Source organism: Sciurus vulgaris (assembly GCF_902686455.1).
Source record: "Sciurus vulgaris genome assembly, chromosome: 3".
In the NCBI taxonomy this organism is placed as follows: domain Eukaryota; kingdom Metazoa; phylum Chordata; class Mammalia; order Rodentia; family Sciuridae; genus Sciurus; species Sciurus vulgaris.
In genome coordinates, this window is record NC_136463.1 from 20,272,908 (window position 1) to 20,296,982 (window position 24,075).

The 24,075-nt window shown below is 47.4% G+C and overlaps 1 protein-coding gene across 12 annotated transcripts; it reads right to left on the reverse strand.

The window, feature by feature from the left end:
• Window positions 1-4,922: 4,922 nt before the first annotated feature.
• TMEM106A (transmembrane protein 106A) lies at window positions 4,923-23,756 on the reverse strand. Of its 12 annotated transcripts, none has more exons than XR_013762947.1 (10): window positions 23,351-23,614; window positions 21,432-21,660; window positions 20,859-20,922; window positions 18,627-18,780; window positions 17,259-17,399; window positions 17,108-17,151; window positions 16,631-16,684; window positions 9,914-9,968; window positions 7,398-7,543; window positions 4,923-7,143 (listed from the first exon to the last, which is right to left on the reverse strand). XR_013762947.1 is itself a non-coding variant. In XM_079134705.1 (10 exons), exons 3-10 carry the CDS (start codon window positions 21,637-21,639, stop codon window positions 5,684-5,686), a joined length of 864 nt encoding a protein of 287 aa, XP_078990831.1. In that variant the 5' UTR covers window positions 21,640-21,660; window positions 23,351-23,494; window positions 23,621-23,738; the 3' UTR covers window positions 4,935-5,683. The 12 variants fall into 12 exon arrangements, 10 of the variants coding, with proteins under 10 accessions (XP_078990834.1, XP_078990831.1, XP_078990830.1 ...); XM_079134705.1 differs by lacking the exon at window positions 9,914-9,968 and adding an exon at window positions 23,621-23,738 and having other exon boundaries at window positions 4,935-5,724; window positions 7,398-7,555; window positions 23,351-23,494; XM_079134708.1 differs by lacking the exon at window positions 9,914-9,968 and having other exon boundaries at window positions 7,398-7,555.
• Window positions 23,757-24,075: the final 319 nt, after the last annotated feature.

A 24,075-nucleotide genomic window follows, 5' to 3' on the forward strand; every position in this document is an offset into this window, starting at 1 on the left:
TCCGCCTTCTGCTTCATAATCAGCTGAGGGTTAACGTAAGGTCATTACCCCGGGTGCCCAGACCAGATCACCTCAAGGGGTGGCAGCATAAGCGCAGGATGTTAGGGAGGCCTCCTCGGGGTGCGCGTGACCTCTTCAGTGCGGCAGCACCATGCTAGAAAATTGGGAATTTCTGTTAGAGGACACTGACTCCAGGGGCACAGTGAGAAGTGAGAAGCTGTGCGTGTTTCCCCATTCTCACCAGCAGGGCACGAGATCCCTTAGGGACAATTTGCCTTTCAGTGGAGTTTTTATTTAATTTTATATAACTGCTTTAGAACCACTTTCTCTTTCTTGTAAACTCTCTGTGCCTAGCTCTTCCCATGTTATTTTTCCCACTGTGTGTTTGGACTTTTATCTCTAGGTGATGGTTTCTTCTTCTTCTTCTCCTCCTCCTCCTCCTCCTCCTCCTCCTCCTCCTCCTCCTCCTCCTCCTCCTCCTTCTCCTTCTTCTTTTTTGTTAGTGGGAATGAACCCAGAGGTGCTTTACCACCAAGACACATCCACAGCCACCCCGACCCAACTCTTTTCAGACACAAAATTGCTTAGGCTCTAGGTTGCTGAGGCTGGTCTCGAACTTGCAAACCTCATGCCTCATCCTCCTGAGTCTCTGGGATCACAGGCATGTTCTACCAAGCCCAGCTAGGAGCTCTTTACATATCTGTGAAATAACATTTTCTGTGAATATGGTACTTATTTTTCTTTGATTATCTGCATGTGTGTACTATTTTCTATTTTTGCCATGGATTTTAAAAAATAGTCAAATTACGTCTTTCTCTTATGGCTTCTGAATTTTGAGGCAGCAACCCAACAGAAATGTCTACCTGACCAGGTATGGTGGCACAGGCCCTGTAATCCCAGAGACTTGGAGACTGAGGCAAGAGGATCACAAGTTCAAAGCCGGCTTTAGTGAGGCCCTAAGCAACTTAGTGAGACTCTGTCTCAAAAAAATAAAAAGGTCTGGGGATATGGCTCTCAATGGGTAAGTGCATCTGGGTTCAATCCCTTGTACAAAAAAAGAGAGAGAGAGAGAGAGAGAGAGATAGGAAGGAAGGAAGGAGATGTCCATGTAGGTTTTCCTCAGCCACTCTGTCCCTTAGTCTGGCTTCTAGTCCACTGTGTCAGGATTCCCTCAAAGCTCACAGGCAATGACTAAACCCACAGGGCCTTCCTGGCCCTCATTGTTTGACACCGAGCTATGTATGGCAAGACCTTACAGTGGGCTCCAAATTTCAGGAGGGATGAGGTGAGAACAGGTGTCAACACAGTTCACAGCTGATTTTCTTAAATGGTGGTATATTCTACAAGGATGCAGTGGGGAGACGGAAGTTGTGGGTTCTCTCAGGAGCCTGCAGGGAGGGAGAGGTCCCGCAGGGCAGAGGAACCCCAGTGTTGGGCTCAATGCCTTTTAGACCCCAAGCCTCATGTGCCCAAAACACTTCTTAATTCCAGTCAAGTCCCCATTCTGCTTCTCAGGAAGCCCCAGAACCCAAGCCTTGAATCCTGCTTCTGAGTCTTGACATTCTTGCTGAGTCTATGGGCACCTCCCCTTCCTTGTGTCTACAGGGTGTAACTGGGAATTGTCCTTGGTACTGGGTAAGGGCTTTGCCTGGGAGGCTGACTACCCCCCTTCTACACGGTCACTGAAGGAATCACCTTCATCTTCTCTTGCCTCTGATAGCTTCCTGGGTGCCTGCATGTCAAGTCCTGCATGTCCGTGTCATCTCAGTCCTCAGCATGCTATGTTTTCTAGAGAGAACCATTCTACTGTTGGCTCCTCTGTTGAGATGACCTCCACATCACCTTCTTCAAATTTCCAGTCACCTCTGGAACTGCTTTTAAGAACCCCCAACCCCAGCCTGTCCTAGTCCCCTCTTACAATTCCCTTTTCCTTCTTGGAGTTTCCACTTTTCTTTATTTCAGGCACTTGCGGCGTCCACGTGGACACACCCCAGACGGATGCTGCAAGGCGGTTTCATAATCTTCCCACCCTGCAGCCTCCTCCTGTTTCAGCATACTTTGGACCTCAGTAAATGTACGGAAAATGTCATTAAATTCCTGCTTAAATGATGTTCACTTTACTCACACAAAAATGTGGGGGAGGGTGCATTTTCCATCCCGGACTTCCAACTGTAGGAATAGCTCTGTCAGAAAGGAAGTCCTCAGTCAGGCGCTGTGATGCACACCTGTAATCCCTGCAGCTCAGGCGGTTAACCCAGGATTGTCAAGTGCAAAGCCAGCCTCAGCCAACTAGTGAGACCCCGTCTCTAAGTAAATACAGAAAATGGACTGGGGATGTGGCTCGGTGGTTAAGTGCCCCTGGGTTCAATCCCCAGTACAAATTAAATAAATAAATAAGAAAAAGGAAAAGGAAGACCTCAGAAGAAGGCAAAGGCCCCTGAAATCTTTACCCTTTCCTCTGCTTTTCTTCAGATATCGGGCAGTGACAAACACACATACACGTGCCCACCAGAAAGCAGCAACTACTCCTTTCTAGTCCAATCCTCTGGCTCTCATTGCAAGACCCCACGGTGCAGTGGTCCTTGTACCCATCTACCACCACAGCCCCTCTTGAATCTTGACCAGCTGGCCTCACCATCTTGTACAAGTATCAGGAATACAACTTTTCTTTAACATTGTATGGAACAAAACTTTTTCCCAGGTAGGGGCAATACACAACTGAGTTGAATAGCCCATGCCTTGTGCCCAGGTTCCAGGTGGATCTTTTCTACTCATTTATTTTTATTTATTTAGGTCTGGGGGAATTGAACCAGAGGCCCTTTACCACTGACTCACATCCCCAGCTGTTTGCTTTTGAGACAGGCTCTCACCAAGTTGCTTAGGGCCTGGTTAAATTCCTGGGGCTGGCCTCAAACTTGGGATCCTCCTGCCTTAGCCTCCTGAGTTGCTGGGATTACAGGTATGAGCCACTGCATTGGGTTTCAGAGTTTAATTTAGCACAGAACTGCAACAGAATAGTAATTTCCTATGTGGACCTTGTACTCAGGAAACATGAGGACAATTCTTTGGGGACTGCACTGGAGTAACCTGGGTGTGTGATAGAAAGGGGACATGAGGGTGAAAGAAAAGACTGAAAGCCAGTGCTGTAAAGTTTCCTTTTTAGCATAGAATGAAAAGGGCAAGAAAGCAGCAATAGAGAGCAAAGACTCACCTACTCCCTGGGCAGTGAGGCCTATGGGAGAGAAAAAGATTTCAAAAAACCAAAAAACAAAAAAACAAAACAAACGTGGCTGGGGATATAGCTCAGTAGGTAGAGTGCTTGCCTCACAAGCAGAAGACCCTGGGTTCAAATCCCCAGCACCACACCAAAAAAAAAAAAAACAGGCCTCCCTGGAGAAGAGACAGAGAAAGTAGGTCCTTGGGGAAGAGAGTGAAATTTAAACAAAACCGTTAGCTGTACAAGACAAACAAGGGGGGGAGGGGCGGAAGAGTGAGAGAAAAGAGATCAAGAAACGAGACCATTAGTTCGCTGAGTATAAAATGGGAGTGAGGATGTGATCTCGAGCCTCTAAGTTGATTCCGTAGTAACTCCCCATGAGGAATGAATTCCGGATTACAAATAGCCAACAGAATAACAACTGCAGACATCACAGCGGCCTGCCGGATAACAAAGAAATTATATGGCTCAGCCAGTACAACACTAGAAGCGGGGGGTATGAAGAAAAGAAACAAGAAAGCCTCAAACAACACGACCAAAATCTAACATTAAAACTAAGTGCTTATATCCCCGGGAGGGGTGCACCGTTCCTGGAAGTACTGCAATACCAGGTCGATGCGTGGAGTGGACGGAGCAAGCTCCTATTCCATCTCCCTGCTCCAAAAATCCATTTAATATATTGTCCTCGGATAGAGGACGTATCAGATATTAAACTGATAAGAACAGATACTACACTTGATCTTAGCCAAAAGGCCGAGAAGCGATACCCGACACTCCCGCCCTCGCCCTCTCGGTCCTGCGCTCGCTCACATTGCACTCGCGGTGAGCACCCCACGCCCACTCCTTGTCTCCTTTCCTCTGCCTCCTTCTCGCTCACGCGGATGCCACAGGACTCCCGTGCAGATTCCCGATTCGCCCCACTCGGAATGAGGAATTTGAACTCTCCGTGGAGGCTCCGGCGTTAGGTAGCTAAGGCGCACTCCCCTATTTTGCATGCTCCGCCTTTCCCTGGGGAGGCGTGGCTACCGCCGGCGAGCCCTCCTCCGTGCCAACCCACTGACGAACCGGAAGCCCAAGGGACTGCGGCTGGGCCCCGAGAGGGGTTTGCCAGGGGGGCTGTCGACCTTGAGCGTCCCAGATTTTCCCCAGGGTGCGGCTGCGGACACTGGCCAAAGACGCCCAGACCGTATGGCTTTTCGTCGGTTCGTTGCGGGCGGAGGGGAAGACAAGCTTCGGACCTGACCCGTCTCGGGGAGGCTTGTTCCGTGTCAGGGCGGCCCGGAGGGGTCCTGTGTGCACGGCGCAAGGCTGGCGGCTGACCGCCGGGAGAAGGCAGCTAGCGGGTCCGGTGAGGGCGAGCCCCGCACGGCAGAGGGACGGATTCCCCACCGCTCCGGCGCCCGCGTCCATTGGCGCTTCTACAGATGAACCCTGCCCTGGGCTTGGTCCCCCACAGCTGCCTCTGCCCGACATCGTTTCCTCTTCCCCTAGTTCTAACCGACCACTGAGCTACAGCCCCAGCTTTTTTTACTTTTTATTTTGAGGCAGGTTCTCAGTTGCTTAGGGCCTCGCTCAATTGCTGAGTCTGGCCCTGAACTTGAGATCCTCCTGCTTCAGCCTCCTGAGTCTATGGGATTAGTGATGTGTTCTACCACGCCCAGCTAAGAGCTGTTTACGTATGAAAAATATACATACTTTTTCTGAGTATAAAGTATATTTTTAATTAATGTGGTACTTATTTTTTGAGTATTTGTGTTTGGTTTTAGGATCGAACGTAGTGCCTCACACATGCTAGGCAAGTGCTCTGCCATAAGGTACACCAGCCCATAATTGTTTTGTTTTGTTTTTTTTTTCCAGTTTGAATAATACCCACTTGGTATTATTTTTGTGTGTGTTTTCACACAGGACTGCAACTATATGCTATCTAAATAATTACTCCGGTCATGCAACAGTATTTATTGTCTAACTCCATGAACGCCTATATAATTTTTGGAGCCTCATGTAAAATGAAAATGAGAGTCCTTAAAAAAAAAAAGTACGAAAAATGTGCTGTTGCAGAGCAGGACGACTATGGATAACAATAATGTACTGAACACTTCAAAAATTCAGAAGAAATTATTTAATTTTGGGGACTGGGGATTGACCCAAGGGGAATTTTACTACTGAGTCAAGTACCCAGTATTTTTTATTTTGGCACACTTGCTGGAAGTGATTGCTGGCACACGGTGGGCACTCAATGATGGCAGGCACTTTTTTTTCCCTCAAGGTACTGGGGATGGAACCCAGTCCACCTCAGCTGTGTGGGGTGCTGATTCAAGAAGGTGGAAACGTGGGTGCTGAGGGCCAAACGTGGGGAACCTGGTCCAATGCTTAAGGCCCAAGGTGGTTGGGGGTCTCATCCTGTGCTTCTACTTGAGCTTCACCACTCCTTGGGGCGCTGTGTCATCAAGACCAGATTCCCTTTTCTCAGCAGTAGGGGCAGCAGAGAGCAGCAAGGGCAGTGGACGCTAGAAGGGAATTTATCCATGTTGTGCTTATCTGTCCTATGAGAAAACCAGGGTCTGGAGAGGGAAAGTCAAGGACACCAGGTGACAGACAGATGAGGCTCAAAGCACAGACTTCCTGTTCAGAGCCACTAGAGATCAGGTGGCTATACTCCATGATGGTGTCTGATTTTTATCCCTTCAAAGATGCACTTTTATTTTTTTTTTCTTCACATTTTTATATGTCAGAAAACAATGCATCTTTTTTAATGCCCCAGAAAGCAGTGCTGCCATCTGTGGGAATCTATTTTTCTTCTTTGTGTCTTAGGGGTATATAAAACAATAATGCCTCTCACAATCCATGACATGTTTACACATTGTGAAATTCTATAATAATAAAAGTCTCCATTTATTGAGTCCTTTGCTCGACAGATGTTCTCTCTCTCTCTCTCTCTCTCTCTCTCTCTCTCTCTCTCTCTCTCTCTCTCTCTCTCTCTCTCTCTCTCTCTCTCTCTTCCTTTTTGCCATACTAGGGATTAAACCCAGGGCATCACTCATGCTAGGCAAGCACTCTAGCACTAAGCTACTTCCCCAACCCTTTTTATTTTATTTTGAAATAAGGTCTCACTGAATTGCCCAGTCTTGTCTCAAACTTGTGACCTCAGTTTCTTGAGGAACTGGAATTGCAGGCATACTCCACTTGCCTGGCTCTCCATTGCAATATTTTTAGTTAGTTTACATGAAGATAAACATGCTGTGAAGATAAATGACCAGTCACTAGCTTCAATTTCCTTTATTGCATCTGGCAACTCTCATAAACCTATTGTTGTAGACAACACATCTTGGTGCTGGGAGAAGGAACTAGCAACTGTTTACCAAAGGAGAAAAAGATTCAAAAAGATTCAGTATCTCTCTGGACCCAAAACAGAGCTCTGAAGTCCCTTCCAGCTCCTCATAGTGGGCTCATACTCATACTTTCCAGGCATTTCCTGAGGTCAACAAATAACCTTCACAGGGAAGGCTCCAAGACTGGCCTACCTAAGTCCCCTCAGCCAGTAGATGATACAGCCAGGATCGAATTTGAATCTGTTTAATACCAAAGCCCAAACTAATTCCATTACCCAACTAGGAATAACAGCTTCTTCTGGAACTGATCTGATACAAAGATTGCTTCCAAGCCTTCCAAGAAGGTTAGTTGGATTTTGTATTTTCTTTTATCTTGACGCAGCACAGACATGGGAGGGGGATAGTGAGGGAGAGGAGACAGAGAACTGAGGAAAAGTAATTTCAGACTTTGGAGGGAAGGAGGGTCAGCAGAGGGCCAGCTGCTGCTGCTGGAAACATCCTAGGAGAAGTGGGGGAAAGAAGCCAGAAAGAAAAGTTGCTGGGGCCCACTGAGACTCCAAGCTAAGATGGGAAAGTGTCTTCTCTCTGTTCAGGACACTGGAGAGAAAAGTATCTAGCAGACTTTAAGGTGTTTTCTAGGAGCCTTGAGAAGGACAACCCCCAACCCCAACAAGGCAGAGGGCAGCCTGCCCAGTTGCCCTGGCAGTGGCCACATTGTGAGGTGATTGTGGTCACAGGCAGTGCATTTGGGGTGGGAGGTGACAGAGGGGGTGGGGGCAGTGTCCTGGGCTCTGTCTGCCCCCACCCCCTGTTGGGGCTTCCACCATCCCACCATCATGGCTAGTGCCTACCACTGGGAAGCCCGGCGCCGGCAGATGGCTTTGGACCGGAGGAGGTGGCTGATGGCTCAGCAGCAGCAGCAGCAGCAGCAGCAGGAACAGGTGCATGGGAAGGACCAGGTCCATCAGGGTTCTCCATGGAGCAGGAAGACAATCCCCTAGGAAGAAGGCTGCTGTCTGGTGAATGTTGCTTGCTGGGGTAGGAGGGAAGCGAGGTCATTTAGAGTTCTCTCAGAGAAACTATGGTGGTAGTAGTGAACTATCACCTGGCTCAGTTTTGCTGTTGTAGGCTGGTGGGGACAGGGTACTAAACCTGAGAGGGTGTTTGTTTTGATACTGGGAATTGAACTGAGAGGTTCTTTACCACTGAGCCACATTCTCAGCCCTTTTTTTTAATTTTCAAAGCAAGGTCTTGCTAACTTACTTAGGGTCTCACAAACTTTGCTGAGGCTAGCTTTGAATGTCCAGTCCTCCTGCCTCAGCCTCCCAAGTCACTGGAACCACAGGCATGTGGCACTGCACTCGGCATGACCTGGAAGGTTTTAAAGCTGGGCTGTCCAGTATAGTAGCTAACCAGCCTGTGTGCTGTTGAGCTACTGCGATGTGGCTAGTGAGAATGAAGAAGTGAGTTTAATATTTTATATAAATTTAATTAATTTAAATATAAAATTAGAACAAATATTCAACTTACATATTAGGAAAATTTGAGAAGTGTTTGGTGTAACTTGGGTGTCTAAATCTACTTTTTTTTTGGAGGGGGGGTGCTGGGGATCGAACCCAGGGCCTTGTGCTTGCTAAATCTACTTTTTAATAATTTTTTTAGTTGTAGAGACAATACCTTTATTTATTTATTTTTATGTGCTGAGGATCAAACCCAGTGCCTCACACGTGCTAGGTGAGCACCCTACCACTGAGTCACAACCCCAGCCCCTAAATCTACTTTTTCAACTGTAAATTTTATGAAATCTAAATAAAGATCAGAAGGAAAATTAAAAAAAAGAAGTATATATCAACTATATTTGGTGACAATTTAATGTTCAAATGAAGATGTGCTATTAAGTGTAAAATGCGGGCTGGGGCTGTAGCTCAGTGGCAGAGCACTTGCCTGGCATGTGTGAGGCACTGAGTTTGATCCTTAGCACCACATAAAAATAAACAAATGAAATAAAGGCATTTTGTCCATCTACAGCTACAAAAAATTTTTAAAAAGTATAAAATGGTCATATTTTGGGGCTGGGGATATATCTGAGTTGGTAGGGTACTTGCCTTGAAAGCATCAGGCCCTGTGTTCAATCCCTAGCACTGGAAAAAAAAAAAAAGTGTAAAATGTACACTGGATTTGAAGACAGTATGAAAACAGAGAATATAAAATAATATTATTTTTTTTGGTACCGGAATTGAATGCTGGGGTGCTTAATTACTGAGCCACATCCCTAGCCCTTTTTGTATTTTATTTAGAAACAGGGTCTTGCTAGGTTGCTTAGGGCCTCACTAAGTTGCTGGCTTTGAACTCCGGATCCTCCTGTCTCAGTCTCCCAAGCCAGTGGGATGACAATCATGTGCCAGTGCATGTGGCCGAAATATTAATTTCATATTGATCACAGTTTGGGATGTATTTGGTTATATAAAATATATTAAAATTATCAGGACCTGGTGTTATCCTGCTAATTCCAGTTTCTGAGGCTGAGATAGGTGGATTGCAAGGTCAGGAACATCCTGAGTAATTCTGGAAACAGTCTCAAAATTTGAAGAAAGAAAGAAAAAGGGATGTAGATGTAGCTCAGTGGTAGAGTGCACTGGGTTTAATCCCCAGCACAGGGGGAGGGGTGCGGGGTGTGTGTGTGTGTGTGTGTGTGTTATACATATATATATTATGCACATACATATGTATGAAATTTTTTCATCTGTGTCTCCTGTTAGCATGTGTGGCTATTAGAAAGTGTAAAATTACACACGTGGCATACATTGTGTTTATTGGACAGTGGTGTTTCAAAGTAAGGACTTGGCCGGGCACGGTGGCACACACCTGTAATCCCAGCGGCTCAGCAGGTTGAGGCAGGAGGATCGCGAGTTCCAAGCCAACCTCAGCAATTTAGCGAGGCCCTAAGCAACTCAGCGAGACCCTGTCTCTAAATAAAATACAAAAAAGGGCTGGGGATGTCGCTCAGTACCCAGGGTTAAGCACCCCTGGGTACTCCCCGCCCCCACCCCCCCACCCCCCAAAAAAAAAATCTATGTAAGGATTTATTCTTTGTCCTCTCAGTGAAAACTGCTTTCAGTGCCTGGCTAGAAGCCAGGACGCAGATGCTCAGACAGTGCTACCTCCTGGGCAGTGGCTGTGCTGCGGCAGCACAGTCCCCGGAAATAATTCTTGGGTTTTGTGGCGGGTGACAGCCTACACCCCAGATTCAGCCTCCAACTGCAGGGAACAGAGATGCTTCTGACCACCCTGGCCTCTGTTTGCTTGCCCCACTGTCTGAAATCCCTAAAGCAGCTGGGTGACAGGGGGGGAGGGGGGAGGATACCACCTGGCTGGGGCTTCTTGTCAGCAACTGAAGAAACACCAAGCGGAGGAATACCAATCTGAGAAAAAATTCCAAACATATCAGGAGTCGAAGGAGCCTGTGGCCCCACCCGCACAGCCACACCAGCCATCAGTTCAGACGAAGCCACCAACGCAGCCAAAAACACCAATGCAGCCTCTGCCACCAGTACAGCAGCCGCCACCACAAGCACAGCCTCTGCCACCAGTACAGCAGCCGCCACCACAAGCACAGCCTCTGCCACAGCAGCCGCCACCACAGCCACAACCAGTGCAACGAAGCGATCAGGACCCTCTTACTCAGTGCAATTTTCTGTCCAGCCTCCAGGATTCGCAAAGGCAAGGACCCCAGCTTGACTCACTGGGGGTTCAACAAGCTGGAGGGCAATTCTATATAAATAACAGATTCCAGGATGGACCGAAAAACCTCTCAGGTCCTGGTAAGTGAGCTCACGGGACGAGAGGTGGTGAGGAGAGAACCCCTGCATCCTGCCCCGGCCCCATAGTCCAGAATCCCTTTCTGCCACCACACCTTGTCTGACCCTCCTGAGCACCCTCAGCCTTTACTACCTCAGTGGCCACTGCCTTTGGGTGTTCCTATCAACCTAGGGCTACAAAGAAGCCTGTCAGCATCTGCAGAGGGTGGTGGAGAAGGTGTCAGCCTCTCTTCCAGGGTGAAGATGACAGAAGAGATGGGGATGGTCAGAGGGGTGGGATGTGAGTTGTAGGCTTCTCAGAAGATGCATGGAGCCCTGTGAGATCTGTCATAGGTAACCACAGCATGGCTTCCTAGATGGGAATCTTCAGGGTGGGTTCAGAATGTGTTTTGCCCCAGGGAGGGGTCTCTCCCTGCTCCCCAGCCTTGTACCTGGGCACCTAGATATGATAAGAAATCCGGTCCTGATGTGTTCTATCCTGGGAAACTGCTGGGTGATCTGGGCACAGTGGAGCATCCCTGTAATCCCAGCTTCTGGGGAGGCTGAGAAAGGCCAGCCTCAGCAACTTTAGTGAGACCCTGTCTCAAAGTAAAAAAACAAAAACAAAAAACAAAGGACTGGGTGTGTGGATGTGTAGTTTAGTGATACTACCAGAAAAAGAAAATAGAAACATTCAGACGAGTAACTTGTGCTTGTTTTACCACCAGGTCTCATGAACTCCTGCCTTTCTAGCCTTAACAAACACCCTGGATATTCACGTTTCAAGGTGGGACAGAGTGCAAGGGGCAGAGAGGTTCTGGCTGAGTGTTTGAAGGTGCCCTTGTGTGTGTGCAGTCCACAGAGGACTCCTTAGCAGGAGGTGGGGAAGGGAACTAGAATTATCTAAAGTTACTCTGAATGGCCAATTTCTCCATTCCTTGCCCCATAAAAATGTCTGGGTAGGGCTGGGATTGTGGCTCAGTGGTTGAGCACTTGCCTAGCACATATGAGGCACTGGGTTCGATCCTCAGCACCACATAAAAATAAAATAGTGTCCATCTATATAACTAAAACAAATATTAAAACAAAAAAAGTCTGGGTAAGACCTGTTACTAGCCCTAAGCATAAAAGGAGGAGTTGAACAATCTGTTTGGAAAGACAGGTACCAAAGAAGCTGAGGCTGGCCTTGAATTTGCTATCCTCCCAAGATACTGGGATTATAGCAGTGAGCCATCACACCAGGCAAGAGACTGCTTTTGTTTGTTTGTTTGGTACTGAGGATTGAATACAGGGGTGCTTGACCACTGAGCCACATCTGCAGCCCTTTTTATATTTTATTTAGAGACAGGGTCTCACTAAATTGCTTAGGGCCTTGCTGAGTTGCTAAGGTTGGCCTTAAATTTACAATCCTTCTGTCTCAGACTCCTAAACTGCTGGGATTATAGGTGTGTGTCACCACACCCGACCAGGGGCTGTTTTAAAGCTGGTTGGGATAGAGGCCAAGTCAGAGGCTGAGTCTCAGGATCACCACTCCCTCACAGCATGATTTGAGCTCTGAGCCTCATACATAAGATGAGACCAATACCACCTCTAGAGAGTTGTCATGAGGACTGAATGTGGCAATTAAAGGAGATAGCATCAAAAGCACTCACCTGAGTCTGGCTCAATATAGGTCATCAAACCCAGGACAGTAATATTTTTTTCTTTAAATTAGTGACATAGCCATTCATTCTCACTATTTGAATGGTAACCTTTTTTTTTGGTACCAGGGATAGAACCCAGGGGCACTCAACCACTGAGCCACATCCCCAGTCTTTTTTGTGTTTTATATAGAGACAGGGTCTTACTGAGTTGCTTAGGGCCTCACTAAGGCTGGCTTTGAACTCATGATCCTCCTGCCTCAGCTTCCTGAGTCACTGGGATTAGAGTTGTGTGCCCCTGTGCCCAGCTAGAATAGTAACTCTAAATGAACATAAAAAGGCGCAAACTTTAGAAAGGTCTCTGATACAGGTACAAAGGATGAGACAACCTGAGAAGTTTAGGATGTGAACGAGGCTGCTGCATTTTTTTTTTTTTTTTTTTTTTCAGTGCTGGGGATTGAACCCAGGGCCCTGTGCTTGTGAGACAAGCACTCTACCAACTGAGCTATCTCCCCAGTGCTGCATTTCACTTTTGATTCCTCTAACCTCAAAGTGCTTCACACAGTGTCCTGATGGCAGCATACCCAGGAACTGCTAACTTGTTTGCTTCCTGTCTCTCCCTTTTCTCAGTCAATTAATTATATCCAGCAGTGGTGATCCAGGCACAGACTTCAAGATTCCACTGTTCATCGCCATAAACCAAAAAAGCAATCGTACCTTATTACCCATTCCACTTCAAAAGCCATCCACTCTGGAAGAGGAGACTAGCTAGGAGTAAAGTGTGATCTTTCTGAAAAGAATCAAGAGACTGGTCAGTTTTCTGAGACTGGGATGTAGAGGATGGAAGAGAGAGAAAGGCAGTTTCTTGCTTCTTGAGACAAAGTCAAAGGGAGAACTTGGTCTTGGGCCCAAGTCTCCACCTCCTACTGACCCTTATTCCCCAGTGTTGTCTGTTGGGGCCTCCAGTTTAAGCTCATCTCTGGAGCCACCACTCCTTCCCGCAAGCCCATGCCTAAAGACAGAATCAAAAGGAAGTCAGGGCTATGTAATGCCAGAGCAGGCCTGGAGCAGCAGCAGACAGAGGTGGCAGGCAGGGACATCCAAGCCTTGTGCAGTGTCTGGCCCACAGCGGGCATTCAGCTGTTAAATGATCAATGGTGGAGCGAAGAACTCGGAAGAAAGAGAGACAGGGGACACCTAGCCCTGGGAAGGGGGAGGGATTTCCTATTGAAATTCTAAGGCCTCTCCCTTTCTGGGTCTCAGTCTTTACAGGTAGCAAGAAAACCAGGAGGCTCCAAAAACCCCAGGCATCCCTCCCTTATCAGCCAAAGTAGGAGAGAGGGCAGGGCTGGGGACCCCAGGTGTCAGGAAGATGCAAGTCTTCCCCCAGAGACGTCAGACTTCCCTCAAGACCCACCAAGGTCAGGATCCGATGCTGGTCCCTGAAAGAACCTTAGCAATCAGAGGGGGATGTGTGTATGAAATTAACATTACAGAAAGCTCCCTGTGCTGAAGGAGCGGGGGAGGGATGAAAAGAGGGCTCTTCCTTTGGAAGTCACTGCAGTCCTTCTTGGGGCACCATGGAGTTGTGGTCCAGGCTTGCAGGTGCCTGGAGTTCAGGGACAACAGGCAGGTCAGGGTGGGTGAGGGATCAGCAGGTGTGGCACTGACATGTTTCCCCGGCAGTCCACATATTCATAGCTCTCAAAGACCAGCTGCTCTGAATGGCTCAGGTGGGACCAGGTCAGGGTGCCCCTGGAGAGGAAGCAGGCCTTGTTGTCATGTCTGGGAGGAAAAGGACAGGTCTGACCCTATTCTGCTATCTGGGGAGGTTTGGTTCTCTCAGGCCTTCCTCCCCCTTCCTTTTGTTTCCTGCTGTGCCAAGGCACCAGGGACAGCTGTCCCACCTGCGTTTCAGCAACTTCCATTTTGAGAAAAGCTGTCTCAGTCACTTCAATCACATTCCGGATCTGAAAAACCATATTTTTTTTGTGTGTGTGTGTGTGTCATGCGCGCACACACACGCTGGGAATTGAACCCAGGAACACTTTACCATTGTGCTACATTCCCACCCCTTCTTTTAAAGTTTTGAGACAGTCTTGCTAAATTGCTGAGGCTAGCCTTTGAATTTATGATCCTCCTGCCTCAGCCTCCCAAGTTGCTGGGATTACAGGCCTGCACCACTACATGCAGCTCAGAGGGGTCATTTCACTGTAGCCCATTCAGCATCACCTCTGGGTTAGACTGAAGGAGCCCTGTCTCAGTGTAACCCAGGAATGTTTCCTGAGGGGAGCAGCTGGGCGTTGGGATGAAAGGAAAGGCACAGAATAGGAAACTAAACTTGGGAGAGAGCTTAGAGATACAAAATGAGAGGAAAAGGGAGAGAATGAACTGCTGTGAGTAATCTCTCTCAAGCCAGAAAAGTAGGACATGTTCTTAGCAGCCTTGATGCTCACTGGAACATTAAGACATAGTTTGTGATATGTGTCCACAGCTCCCTCACTCCCAGGAGACTTTAAGGACACACACACACACTTGAATATAATTTATTGAATACAATATAAATCTTTTACATTTGACTACCTACACATAGCAGCTTCAGGCTGGCCTCCTGGACTTCTGTGCTCTTGTTGGCACGAGCTTGACCCCAGGTCCTCAGGTGTGAGCTTAGTGTCGGGAGAGTCCTTCCTCCCCTCATAGCCCCAGCTAGTTTGCTAGTTGTTACCACAGTCTCCCCTCCATCCACCTACCTTCAAATTCAGCTTTCTCCACTGCCTAGGTTTGTCACTCCACCTGAAAGGCCTAGCCATATTTAGAGAATACTTTCCTGCTTTGTTCAACTACAAAAATCACCTCTACCTGAATGAAGCCCTGTGGGAACCTGGGAATTACCTGGGGCTTGGCTCCAGCTGAGTGACAGGAAAGGGAGGGTCTAGCCTGGTCCCAGTAGAAGGGCTCCTTGTGTCAAAGCCTAGAGAGCAGAGGCTGTCTGGGGCACAGGAGGGAGTGGAACAGAGCCCAGGAGCTTTGGACACTGACAGCATCACCTCCTGCAGTCTTTCACAAGACAGAAGCTGGGCCCAGTTTGAACCGCCTGTGTCCACTCATAGACTCAGGCTTGTGGGCTTAGAAAAACTCCTTAATAAACACCTTTAGAAATGATTCTGGCTTTAACTATCTTTCTTGTGTAGACTCAGGGGTTGCCAGGTGCCTCCCTCCCCTCCCCTATTACTTTAGCTTCTGCCATGAAATAAAACTGTTTTATTTACAGGAAAAGCTTTAGATGCGGAACAGCTTTTTCTTCCTAGGAACTAGGGACAAGTTCACTAACCAGGAAGGACAGAGAGGGTCAAAGGTCCCTGGCTAATCTTACTGTTAGATGGGCAGGGGACAAGTTACCAGAGAGAAGCGGCCATCGCCATCACTTTGTCACATGACTAAAGCAGAGAGGCACAGGGGAACATCTAAAGGCCTTGTAGATAGCATTGGATGTCCCCAAGTCACTTTCTTATCACTGGGTGAAGAACCTAAAAAGGGTCAATGTTTTAAAAGCCAGATAAAACTACAGCTTTTCCCACATTCAGACAGGGGGAGAAGTCCCAGTGGAGCTGCGCAGCCAACATGCTCAGCACAGAAAGGGCAGGTGCCAGTCAGTGGACTCCAAGGAATTCCCCAGAGAAGTCAAACTCCCCCAAGGGCAGGAGCTGAGCTAGTCCCTGAAAGAACCTTAGCAATCAGAGGGGGATGTGTGTATGAAATTAACATTACAGAAAGCTCCCTGTGCTGAAGGAGCGGGGGAGGGATGAAAAGAGGGCTCTTCCTTTGGAAGTCACTGCAGTCCTTCTTGGGGCACCATGGAGTTGTGGTCCAGGCTTGCAGGTGCCTGGAGTTCAGGGACAACAGGCAGGTCAGGGTGGGTGAGGGATCAGCAGGTGTGGCACTGACATGTTTCCCCGGCAGTCCACATATTCATAGCTCTCAAAGACCAGCTGCTCTGAATGGCTCAGGTGGGACCAGGTCAGGGTGCCCCTGGAGAGGAAGCAGGCCTTGTTGTCATGTCTGGGAGGAAAAGGACAGGTCTGACCCTGTTCTGCTATCTGGGGAGGTTTGGTTCTCTCAGGCCTCCCTCCTCCTTCTTTTTGTTCCCTGCTGTGCCAAGGCACCAAGGACAGTTGTCCCACCTGAGTTCTAGGAACTTCCAAAAACCCCGGCCCTCACACCAATAACTTATAAGCAAGGAGAGAACCAGAGAAAGGCCTGGACTTGCTATTCCCCAGAGGTAGATATTCACAGGAACAGCTGCAATGAGTCTTTCCCGCCCCCAGGAGATAAAGCTGGGGTGAGAGTGAAGTCAGAAGTGGGACGGGACAGTGTAGCTCAGTGGCACACGCCTATAATCCCAGTGGCTTGGGAGGCTGAGGCAGGAAGATCTCGAGTTCAAAGCCAGTCTCAGCAAAAGCGTGGCACTAAGCAACTCATTGAGATCCTGTCTCTAAATAAAATACAAATTAGGGCTGGGGATGTGGCTCAGTGGTTGAGTGCCTCAGAGTACAATACCTGGTTACCTGGTACCCTCCCCCGCCACCCAAAAAAAAAAAAAAAAAAAAAAGTGGGAATGGAGACACCAGAGCTCCAAGCTCTACTTACTGGATGTGCAAAAGTACATGGTGGACTTTGATTTTCAGCCAGGTACAGATTTTGCTGAGAAAGAGAACATGGGGTCACTTTTCATACTGAATGGCCTCTCAGGAAGCTTGGAGACCTGCAAGTCCCAGCTACCTAATCTCCCATGAGGGGCCACATGGCCCTGGATTGCAGTATCACTCCATGCCTAGTTCCTAGCCCAGGTACATTCTGGCCTGCCCTCAGCAGAAAACAAAACACTCCTTTTCTTCAGTGATTCAGACCAAAGAGGCAAGGTCACATATTGGAAAGATTAACCAAATTCCAACCTGTTTTTCATTCTAATCTGGGTAGAACAGGCAGAAGCTATGACCTTGAGTCCTTGTACATTTAAGTTCTAGCCACAAGGGGATAGGCCAGACACTGCTGAACAATCAGAAAACCCAGTGGGTTTCCAAGCCACACAAGAGACCATGGGAAAAGAGGTTAAGAGGTACTCACTATGTGTTTTCATCCCATATCTTGCTGGCTACTGCATAAAACACCTGTTAACCAAATGGCACCAGGTTAGCCTCACCTTAGGCTGTCCCCTTCCCAACACCACACACATCCAAACATCTGGGGCAGAGCTGGCAGGGGACAGGGAAGTCACCTGTTCACTGGCCAAAGGGCCAATGTGTAGGAGGAGGCTGTTGGAAACCTGTCCTACCACAAGGGACAGGTGCAGAACTTCGATGGTCAGCTTGGTCACAGTGATGGGGTAGTAGTTGGTATTGGAGATATTCAAGATGCTCTGGGAATGAAGACAAGGAAAAGGGAGGGTAAGGGTGGATCATCTTTGGAAGTGAGAAGCCAAACAGTTTCTGGCTTTGGGCCAGTCCCACCCTACCATGATGGACCTCAGGAGTAGAGAATCAGTACCGAGATCCCCTTCAGGGGGCTTTTCTTTTCTTTTTTGATATTGGAAATTGAACCCAGGGGCATTTAACAATTGAGCCACATCCCCAGACCTTTTTATTTGAGACAGCACCTCACTAAGTTGCTTAGGGCACCACTTAGATGCTGAAGCTGGCCTTGAACTTGCGATCCTCCTGCCTCAGCCTCCCGAGTTGCCAGGATTATAGGCATGTCCACTGTGCCTGGATATCCAATGGGCTCTTAATGGGGAGAGGTCATTTTTTTTCCTTTTGGTACTGGGGAGTGAATCCAGGGGTGCTTAACCACTAAGCCTCATCCCCAGCCCTTTCTTGTATTTTATTTAGAGACAGGGCCTAAGTTGCTAAGGCTGCCTTTTTACTTTAAATGCTCCTACTTCAGCCTCCGTAGCCACTGGGATCACACATGTGCACCACTGTACCTGGCTGAGGGGTCACCTTTAAGAAGTTTCACTGAGCCAGGTGGGTTGGCACATGCCTATAATCCCAGTGACATAGGAGGCCGAGGCAGGAGGATGGCAAGCTTGAGGCCAGAATCAACAACTTAGCAAATACTGAGCAACCTAGACAAACCTTGTCTCAAAATAAGAAAAATAATAAAAAAAGAAGCTACATTGAGCTGGGTGTGTGGCACGTATCTGTAGTCCCACCTACTCAGGAGGCTGAGGTAGGACTGTTTGGACCAGCCTGGGCAACATAGTGAGACCCCCATTTCAAAACGAATGAACAACAACAAAAAACAAAACAAACAAACAAACAAAAAAACCACACACACACACTGGCTCAGGATCCAGTTCCATCTTATATGGGTCCTTTCCATTCTGTCCTGTTCATCAGGTGTCTTAGGGCTGACACCCCCAACTCCTTACACACTATGATTTACTTATCTGGTCTGGATTCTGATCCTTGACTGGAGGGGTTCCAATCCTACACAATCGGTTATCAGAGAGCACATTATTCCATACTTATCTCCTCTGAGTGCCACAAGATCCCTGACTATCCACACCTAACTTACAACACTAGACAAAGGCTGCAGGGAAGTACTGCTGGAAAAGGTGGGCAGAGCAGGGCACCCACTTACACACCGTCATGTTCAGGTGGATATCAGTCTCATCAAAGGCCACGGTGGAGGAGTTGAGGCCTGCTGGCTGCACGGCGATGGACCGGGGAAACAGGAAAAAGATGATAGAGGAGGAAGTCAGCAGGCAGATGAACACTGCCAGGAACACAGAGAGCTTCCTGTGGGAAAGCAGCACACAGGATGGAGGAGTGTAAACACCAAGGAAACCTGGGGTTCTCAGACTCCTCTCCAGACACAAGGCTCCCCCCCACCACAACTGTATATTTAGCTCTCCAGATGTGGTTCAGCATGGGTAGTAAGGAGCACAGCACTGGGACGAAGGCAACCTGGCTTCCATTCCCTCCTGTCCCCACTGACCCAATAACACTGAGCAGCCCACTTACCTTCCAGAATTCACAGTTTCTTTGTAAAATGGAGATAAATGTACCTATGTCATAAAATTTGCTATGGGACAATATGTGAAAAAATACTAATCAGAGCAAAAGCACATAGCAAAAGGTCAATGAATGCTAGTTATTATCACTAGAAGAACTAAGTCCACAATTTTTTGAGAGTTCCGATTTTTATATTTAATTAAACTTAATATTCAGAACAGGATGTAATTCAAAACATATAATTAAAGACAGTACTTTGTTAGTATCTTCTTAGGGGCATTGATAGTTTGTAATTCTGATGTCATGGTGGGAAGGCTGGGTGGCAGCTCAGGCTGAAGCTGAGAGCCTTGGGAGGAGGTTGCAGGGATCCATGTCAAATAGACCCCAATCACAAACAGGGTCACAAACATGCCAAAGAAATCCAGGGCCACTTCTGAGGTTTTGAATTGTTCCAGAATAGGCAAGCAGCTGGATTTCTAGCTCTACTGGGGGAAAAAAAAAACAAGAAGCAGGTCTAAAAACTGCCAGGGCAAGAGAAGCTCTTAGGACAACAACTTCCCCAAATCAATTTGCAAACCAATGGCAGCCAGGTTCACCCCCTCCTTCCCAGAAGGATCTGCAGAATCAAGAAGTTCTTTCCATTTTGGACAAAGGACCATGTTTCTTGAAAGCAGTGATGCTCCAGGAAAGGTAGGAAGTGGCCTCAGACAATATCTGCTATGCTCATTTTGTGTGAGTGAGTGTGGAGGCGGGAGAGTTTTATTACTATTATTTTTTGCTGTATTGGCAATTGAAATCAACACATGCTAGACAAGTGTTCTACCAGTGAACCATATCCCCTGTTTTTATTTTCTAGATATTAGGGATTGAACCCAGGGCACTGTACCATGGATCCATACCCCCAGATCTTTTCATTTTGAGACAAGGTTTTGCTAAAGTTTTGGGGGCTGGCTTTGAACTTGCAATCCTCCTTGTTCCAACTTCCCAAATCACTGGAATTATAGGCATGCTCTACTGTGCCTAGTTTGTTTTTATTTTTTAAAAATATTTTTGCAGTGCTGAGGATCAAATCTAGGGCCTTGCACATGCTAGGCAAGTGTTCTACCATTGAGCCATATCCCTAGTCTGTGAATTTTCTGATTGACAAATAATTGTACATATTTATGGGTACAATGTGATGCTTCAATATGATACAGTGTATACAATAATTAACATATAGATAACATTATCATTATTTATTTATTTATTTATTTGGGTGGTGCTGGGGATTGAACTCAGGGGCACTGAGCCACATCCCCAACCCTATTTTGATTTAGAGACAGGGTTTCACTGAGTTGCTTAGTGCCTTGTTGTTGCTGAGGCTGGCTTTGAACTCAATACTCCTGCCTTGGGCTCTCAAGCCACTGGGATTACTGGCATGCACCACTGTGCCTGGCCACTTATCCTTTTTTTAAACATACATTTTTAATTGCTGATGGACCTTTATTTTATTTATTTATATACAGTGCTGAGGATCAAACCAAGTACCTCACACATGCTAGGCAAGCGCTCTTATCACTAAGCTACAATCGCCCCAATACTTATCATTCCTTTTTTTTTTTTGGTGCTGGGGATCGTACTCAGGGCCTTGTGCTTACAAGGCAAGCACTCTACCGACTGAGCTATCTCCCCAGCCCCCACTTAACATTCTTAAACCAGGAAAATCCTTGGAGACAAGGAGCTAGTTTAAGCTCAGGGAGGTTCAGACTTCCTGGGGAAGAACTAATGGGAAAAAATTAGAAGGGATCAAAATGGGGACACCAACTGGTAAAGCAGCCCTCAGGGGTGATGACCTGTGGAGACAGGGGAGAAAGGATGCTTACGTGTGTCTGGGCTTCAGCCTCTGGTCCCCATAGGGGATGAGGGCCACCAGCTGCTTCTCCAGCTCTGTAGAAAGATGATGAGAGGGAGGGCCAAGATATGTCATGACAAATGTTTCCTGGGCCAGCCTTCTAAAAGCACCCTTCCTCCACTCTATACAGCAGTGTCAGACGCCTGCAGCCTGCAGCACTAGAGCAGGACTGGAAGGTTGGGCTGTGCTACTGAAATAGCCAGCTCAGTTTTGAACTAGGAGGTGAGATTTCCAATAAAGTAGGTATAAAGACTATCTGAGAGTGAATCAGAAATGTGTACCTTCTTTGGAGAGGTCATTTGTTCACTTCCTGAATCCTAAGACAGAGTGATGCTTGGGGAGTGGAGTGGCTAGAACCCACCTCTAGGGGCAGAATACAAGGAACATAGGAAGGGAGGTCTCTGCAGGGAGCCAAAGGCTAGTGGGCAGCACCAAGCTGGGAGCAGATTCAACCCTTCAAGGAGACTCAAGGGGGCTGGCTCAGGCTAGCTAGCCAAGAGCTCTTCCTGGATTCTAGCTATCTTCAGAGCTTTTGTCCACTCACCTCGGGGGATTTCCCCACTGCCTTGGCAGGTAGGGCAGGTCACAAAGTTGGCACCAGCAGCCCCTTTACAAGGCACACAGGAACAAAAAGACTTACTGCTACCAATGCTGGAGTAGCTGGCAGCCTTGCCACCAATGGCTGAATTGGGGGGCAGGATTGATTTGATTTCATCTTTCTGACAGCCCAGTTGTGAAAACATCTCACCCATTGTTCAAGGGGTGATTTTTCACTAATGAGAAAAGAACAAATTTCAGTATTAAAGTTCTTATCACTGACACCAGATAGGTCTTTTGTTTGTTTTTTGGTGGAGCTGGAGATCAAACCCATGGCCTTACACATTAGGCAAGCGCTCTACCATTGAGCTACATCCCCAACCCCATAATTCTGGTTTTAAGTTCTCAAGATTAGCAAAGAGCCAGGCATGTAATTCCAGCTCTAGAGTGTGATGCAGGAGGATCACAAGTTTGAGGCCAGCATCAGCAACTTAGTGTGAGATGCTGTCTCAAAAAAACAAAACAACAACAAAAAAAACATAAAAAGGGTTGGGGGAGTGGCTCAGTGTTAAGTGCCCCTAGGTTCAATCTCCAGTACCCCTGCCCCACCGGAAAAAAAAAAAAAACAAAAACCCAAAACCAAACAACAACAAAAATAAAACAAGATTGGTAAGGAGCCCTACCATAATCTAAGCAAGTTGAAACCTAAGAAAGACTTGAGCAGTTATTCAGGACTCTCAAATTGGAAATTTCAGTGCCTTGCAATTCCTTTCATTATTAAGAGACATCAATCTGCCTACAAAAAGAAGAAACCAAAGAAAAGCATAAGTTACCACCCTTTGACCCAGTTATCCCACTCCTCAGTTAATACCCAAAGGACTTAAAATTAGCATACTACAGTACTGCAGCCACATCAATGTTTATGGCAGCTCAATTCACAATAGCTAGATTATGGAACCAACCTAGATGCCCTTCAACAGATGAATGGATAAAGAAACTGTGATATATATACACACTGGAGTATTATTCAGCCATAATAAATAATATTATGGCATTTGCAGATAAATGGATGGAATTGGAGAATATCATGCTAAGTGAAATAAGCCAATCCCCCCAAAAAACAAAGGCTGAATGTTTTCCCTGATAAGTGGATGATATATAATGGAGAAGAATGGAGAAACTGTAGATTATGTAGAGGGAAATGAGAGGGAGGAGGTATGAAAAATGGTGGAATGAGACAGACATCATTACCCTATGTATATGAATAATTACACGAATGGTATGAATCTACGTCGTGCACAACCACACAAATGAAATGATGTACCCCATTTGTGTACAATGAATCAAAATGCAGTCTGTAAAAAATTTTAAAAAAAAGCAGAAGTTATTTCATTTTAAGGAACTTCCACAAGAGAATGGTACAGCATTTTTTTTTTTTTTCTCGCAAAGTTGCTGAGCTGTCATTCACTTTAAAGGAAGCTGGATAAAGCTTGAGGTGGGGAGGGCAGCAATCTGAAAGTTCCTTCATCTTCCCCAATTATTCTAAAAAGGCCTCCAAGAGCACTAGGACAGAAAGGTCAAGGTCTGAGGAAGTCTTCCTGGGCGTTGCTGGCTTAACAGGAAGGCAGCTGCTCTTTAAATGAGAAAGGAAGCTACAGGTCACAGGTGTAAGAACCCAGTCTAAAAATATCCCAGGTGGGAGCAGAAGTGTCTTCCGCATTGCTTTCTGAGGTGGGGTAGAAAGGATAGCCAGGGGAATCCCTTAGTCATGCCAGGGTCTGCCCTTTATTAGGAGATCAAGACTAAATGTGGAGCCCCCCCCCCCAAAAAAAAAAAAAAAAAAAGAGACCACCCAAGAGTGGTGTCAGGATGAGTTGGGCAAGTTGAGTCACTGATCTTCTGGGACTAAAATAAAAGGAGCCTCACCTGGTTCAGGTATGGGATCCGCGATTCCTTTCAGTGGCAAGAAGATGAGTTTTCTGGATCATGCCTTTGGGGAGATGGGGGTCTTTGCCTCCCCGGAAGGGTCAAGCTGTTTCCCACCCAACTCCGGGCTCTGCCATGACCTGGCTGGTGAGCGCGGAAGGAAAAGGTTGGATTTCATTGAAGGAGGGCTTCAAATTCTACTAGACACCTTTAATCGAGTTTAGTACCCGCGTGTACGATGGCCGAGCAGGAGGTACAAAAGGTCCTTACCTCCAAAAGGGGAAAACAGAGGAGAGTCCCGAGAGCGCCTTACTCGCAGAGGGATGCACAGAAACGGCTGCCTACGGAATCGAAAGTGAGGGAACCGATTCCCCACCGCAAGCTTCGACTTGGTGCATCGGGAAGCCCCACCCCTCCCCTCCAGCCCCGCCCCAGAACCCCGCCCCCTCCACGAGGAGGCGGGGGGTGGTCTCTGCTGTTCAAAGGTCCCCGGAGGGTATGGCGCTGCTTCCCCAAGAACCAGCTAATAGAGACAGGAGTTTCAATGAACATTTATTTCACCATTCTTTTGAGTGGCTGTGTACAAGAACAACCGGCCGGAGAACCCGACCCACGGACCCTCCGGGACCCCTACTGCAGGACCCAGAATGTCAAGGTAGGTCCTGCCCCAAATCAATCCAATTACCCACACCCTGCCGCTCCCTCGCTCTCTCGCTGTCTGGCCT

Excerpts from the sequence above, each read along its gene's own strand:
- TMEM106A (XM_079134704.1), bottom strand. The coding sequence starts at position 21,639 with ATGGGTGAGATGTTTTCACAACTGGGCTGTCAGAAAGATGAAATCAAA. Across the intron at positions 17,152-17,258 it reads GCCCTTTGGCCAGTGAACAG|GTGTTTTATGCAGTAGCCAG; the intron begins GTGACTTCCCTG and ends TTTGGTTAACAG. Across the intron at positions 16,685-17,107 it reads ATATGGGATGAAAACACATA|CAAAATCTGTACCTGGCTGA; the intron begins GTGAGTACCTCT and ends TCTCTTTCTCAG.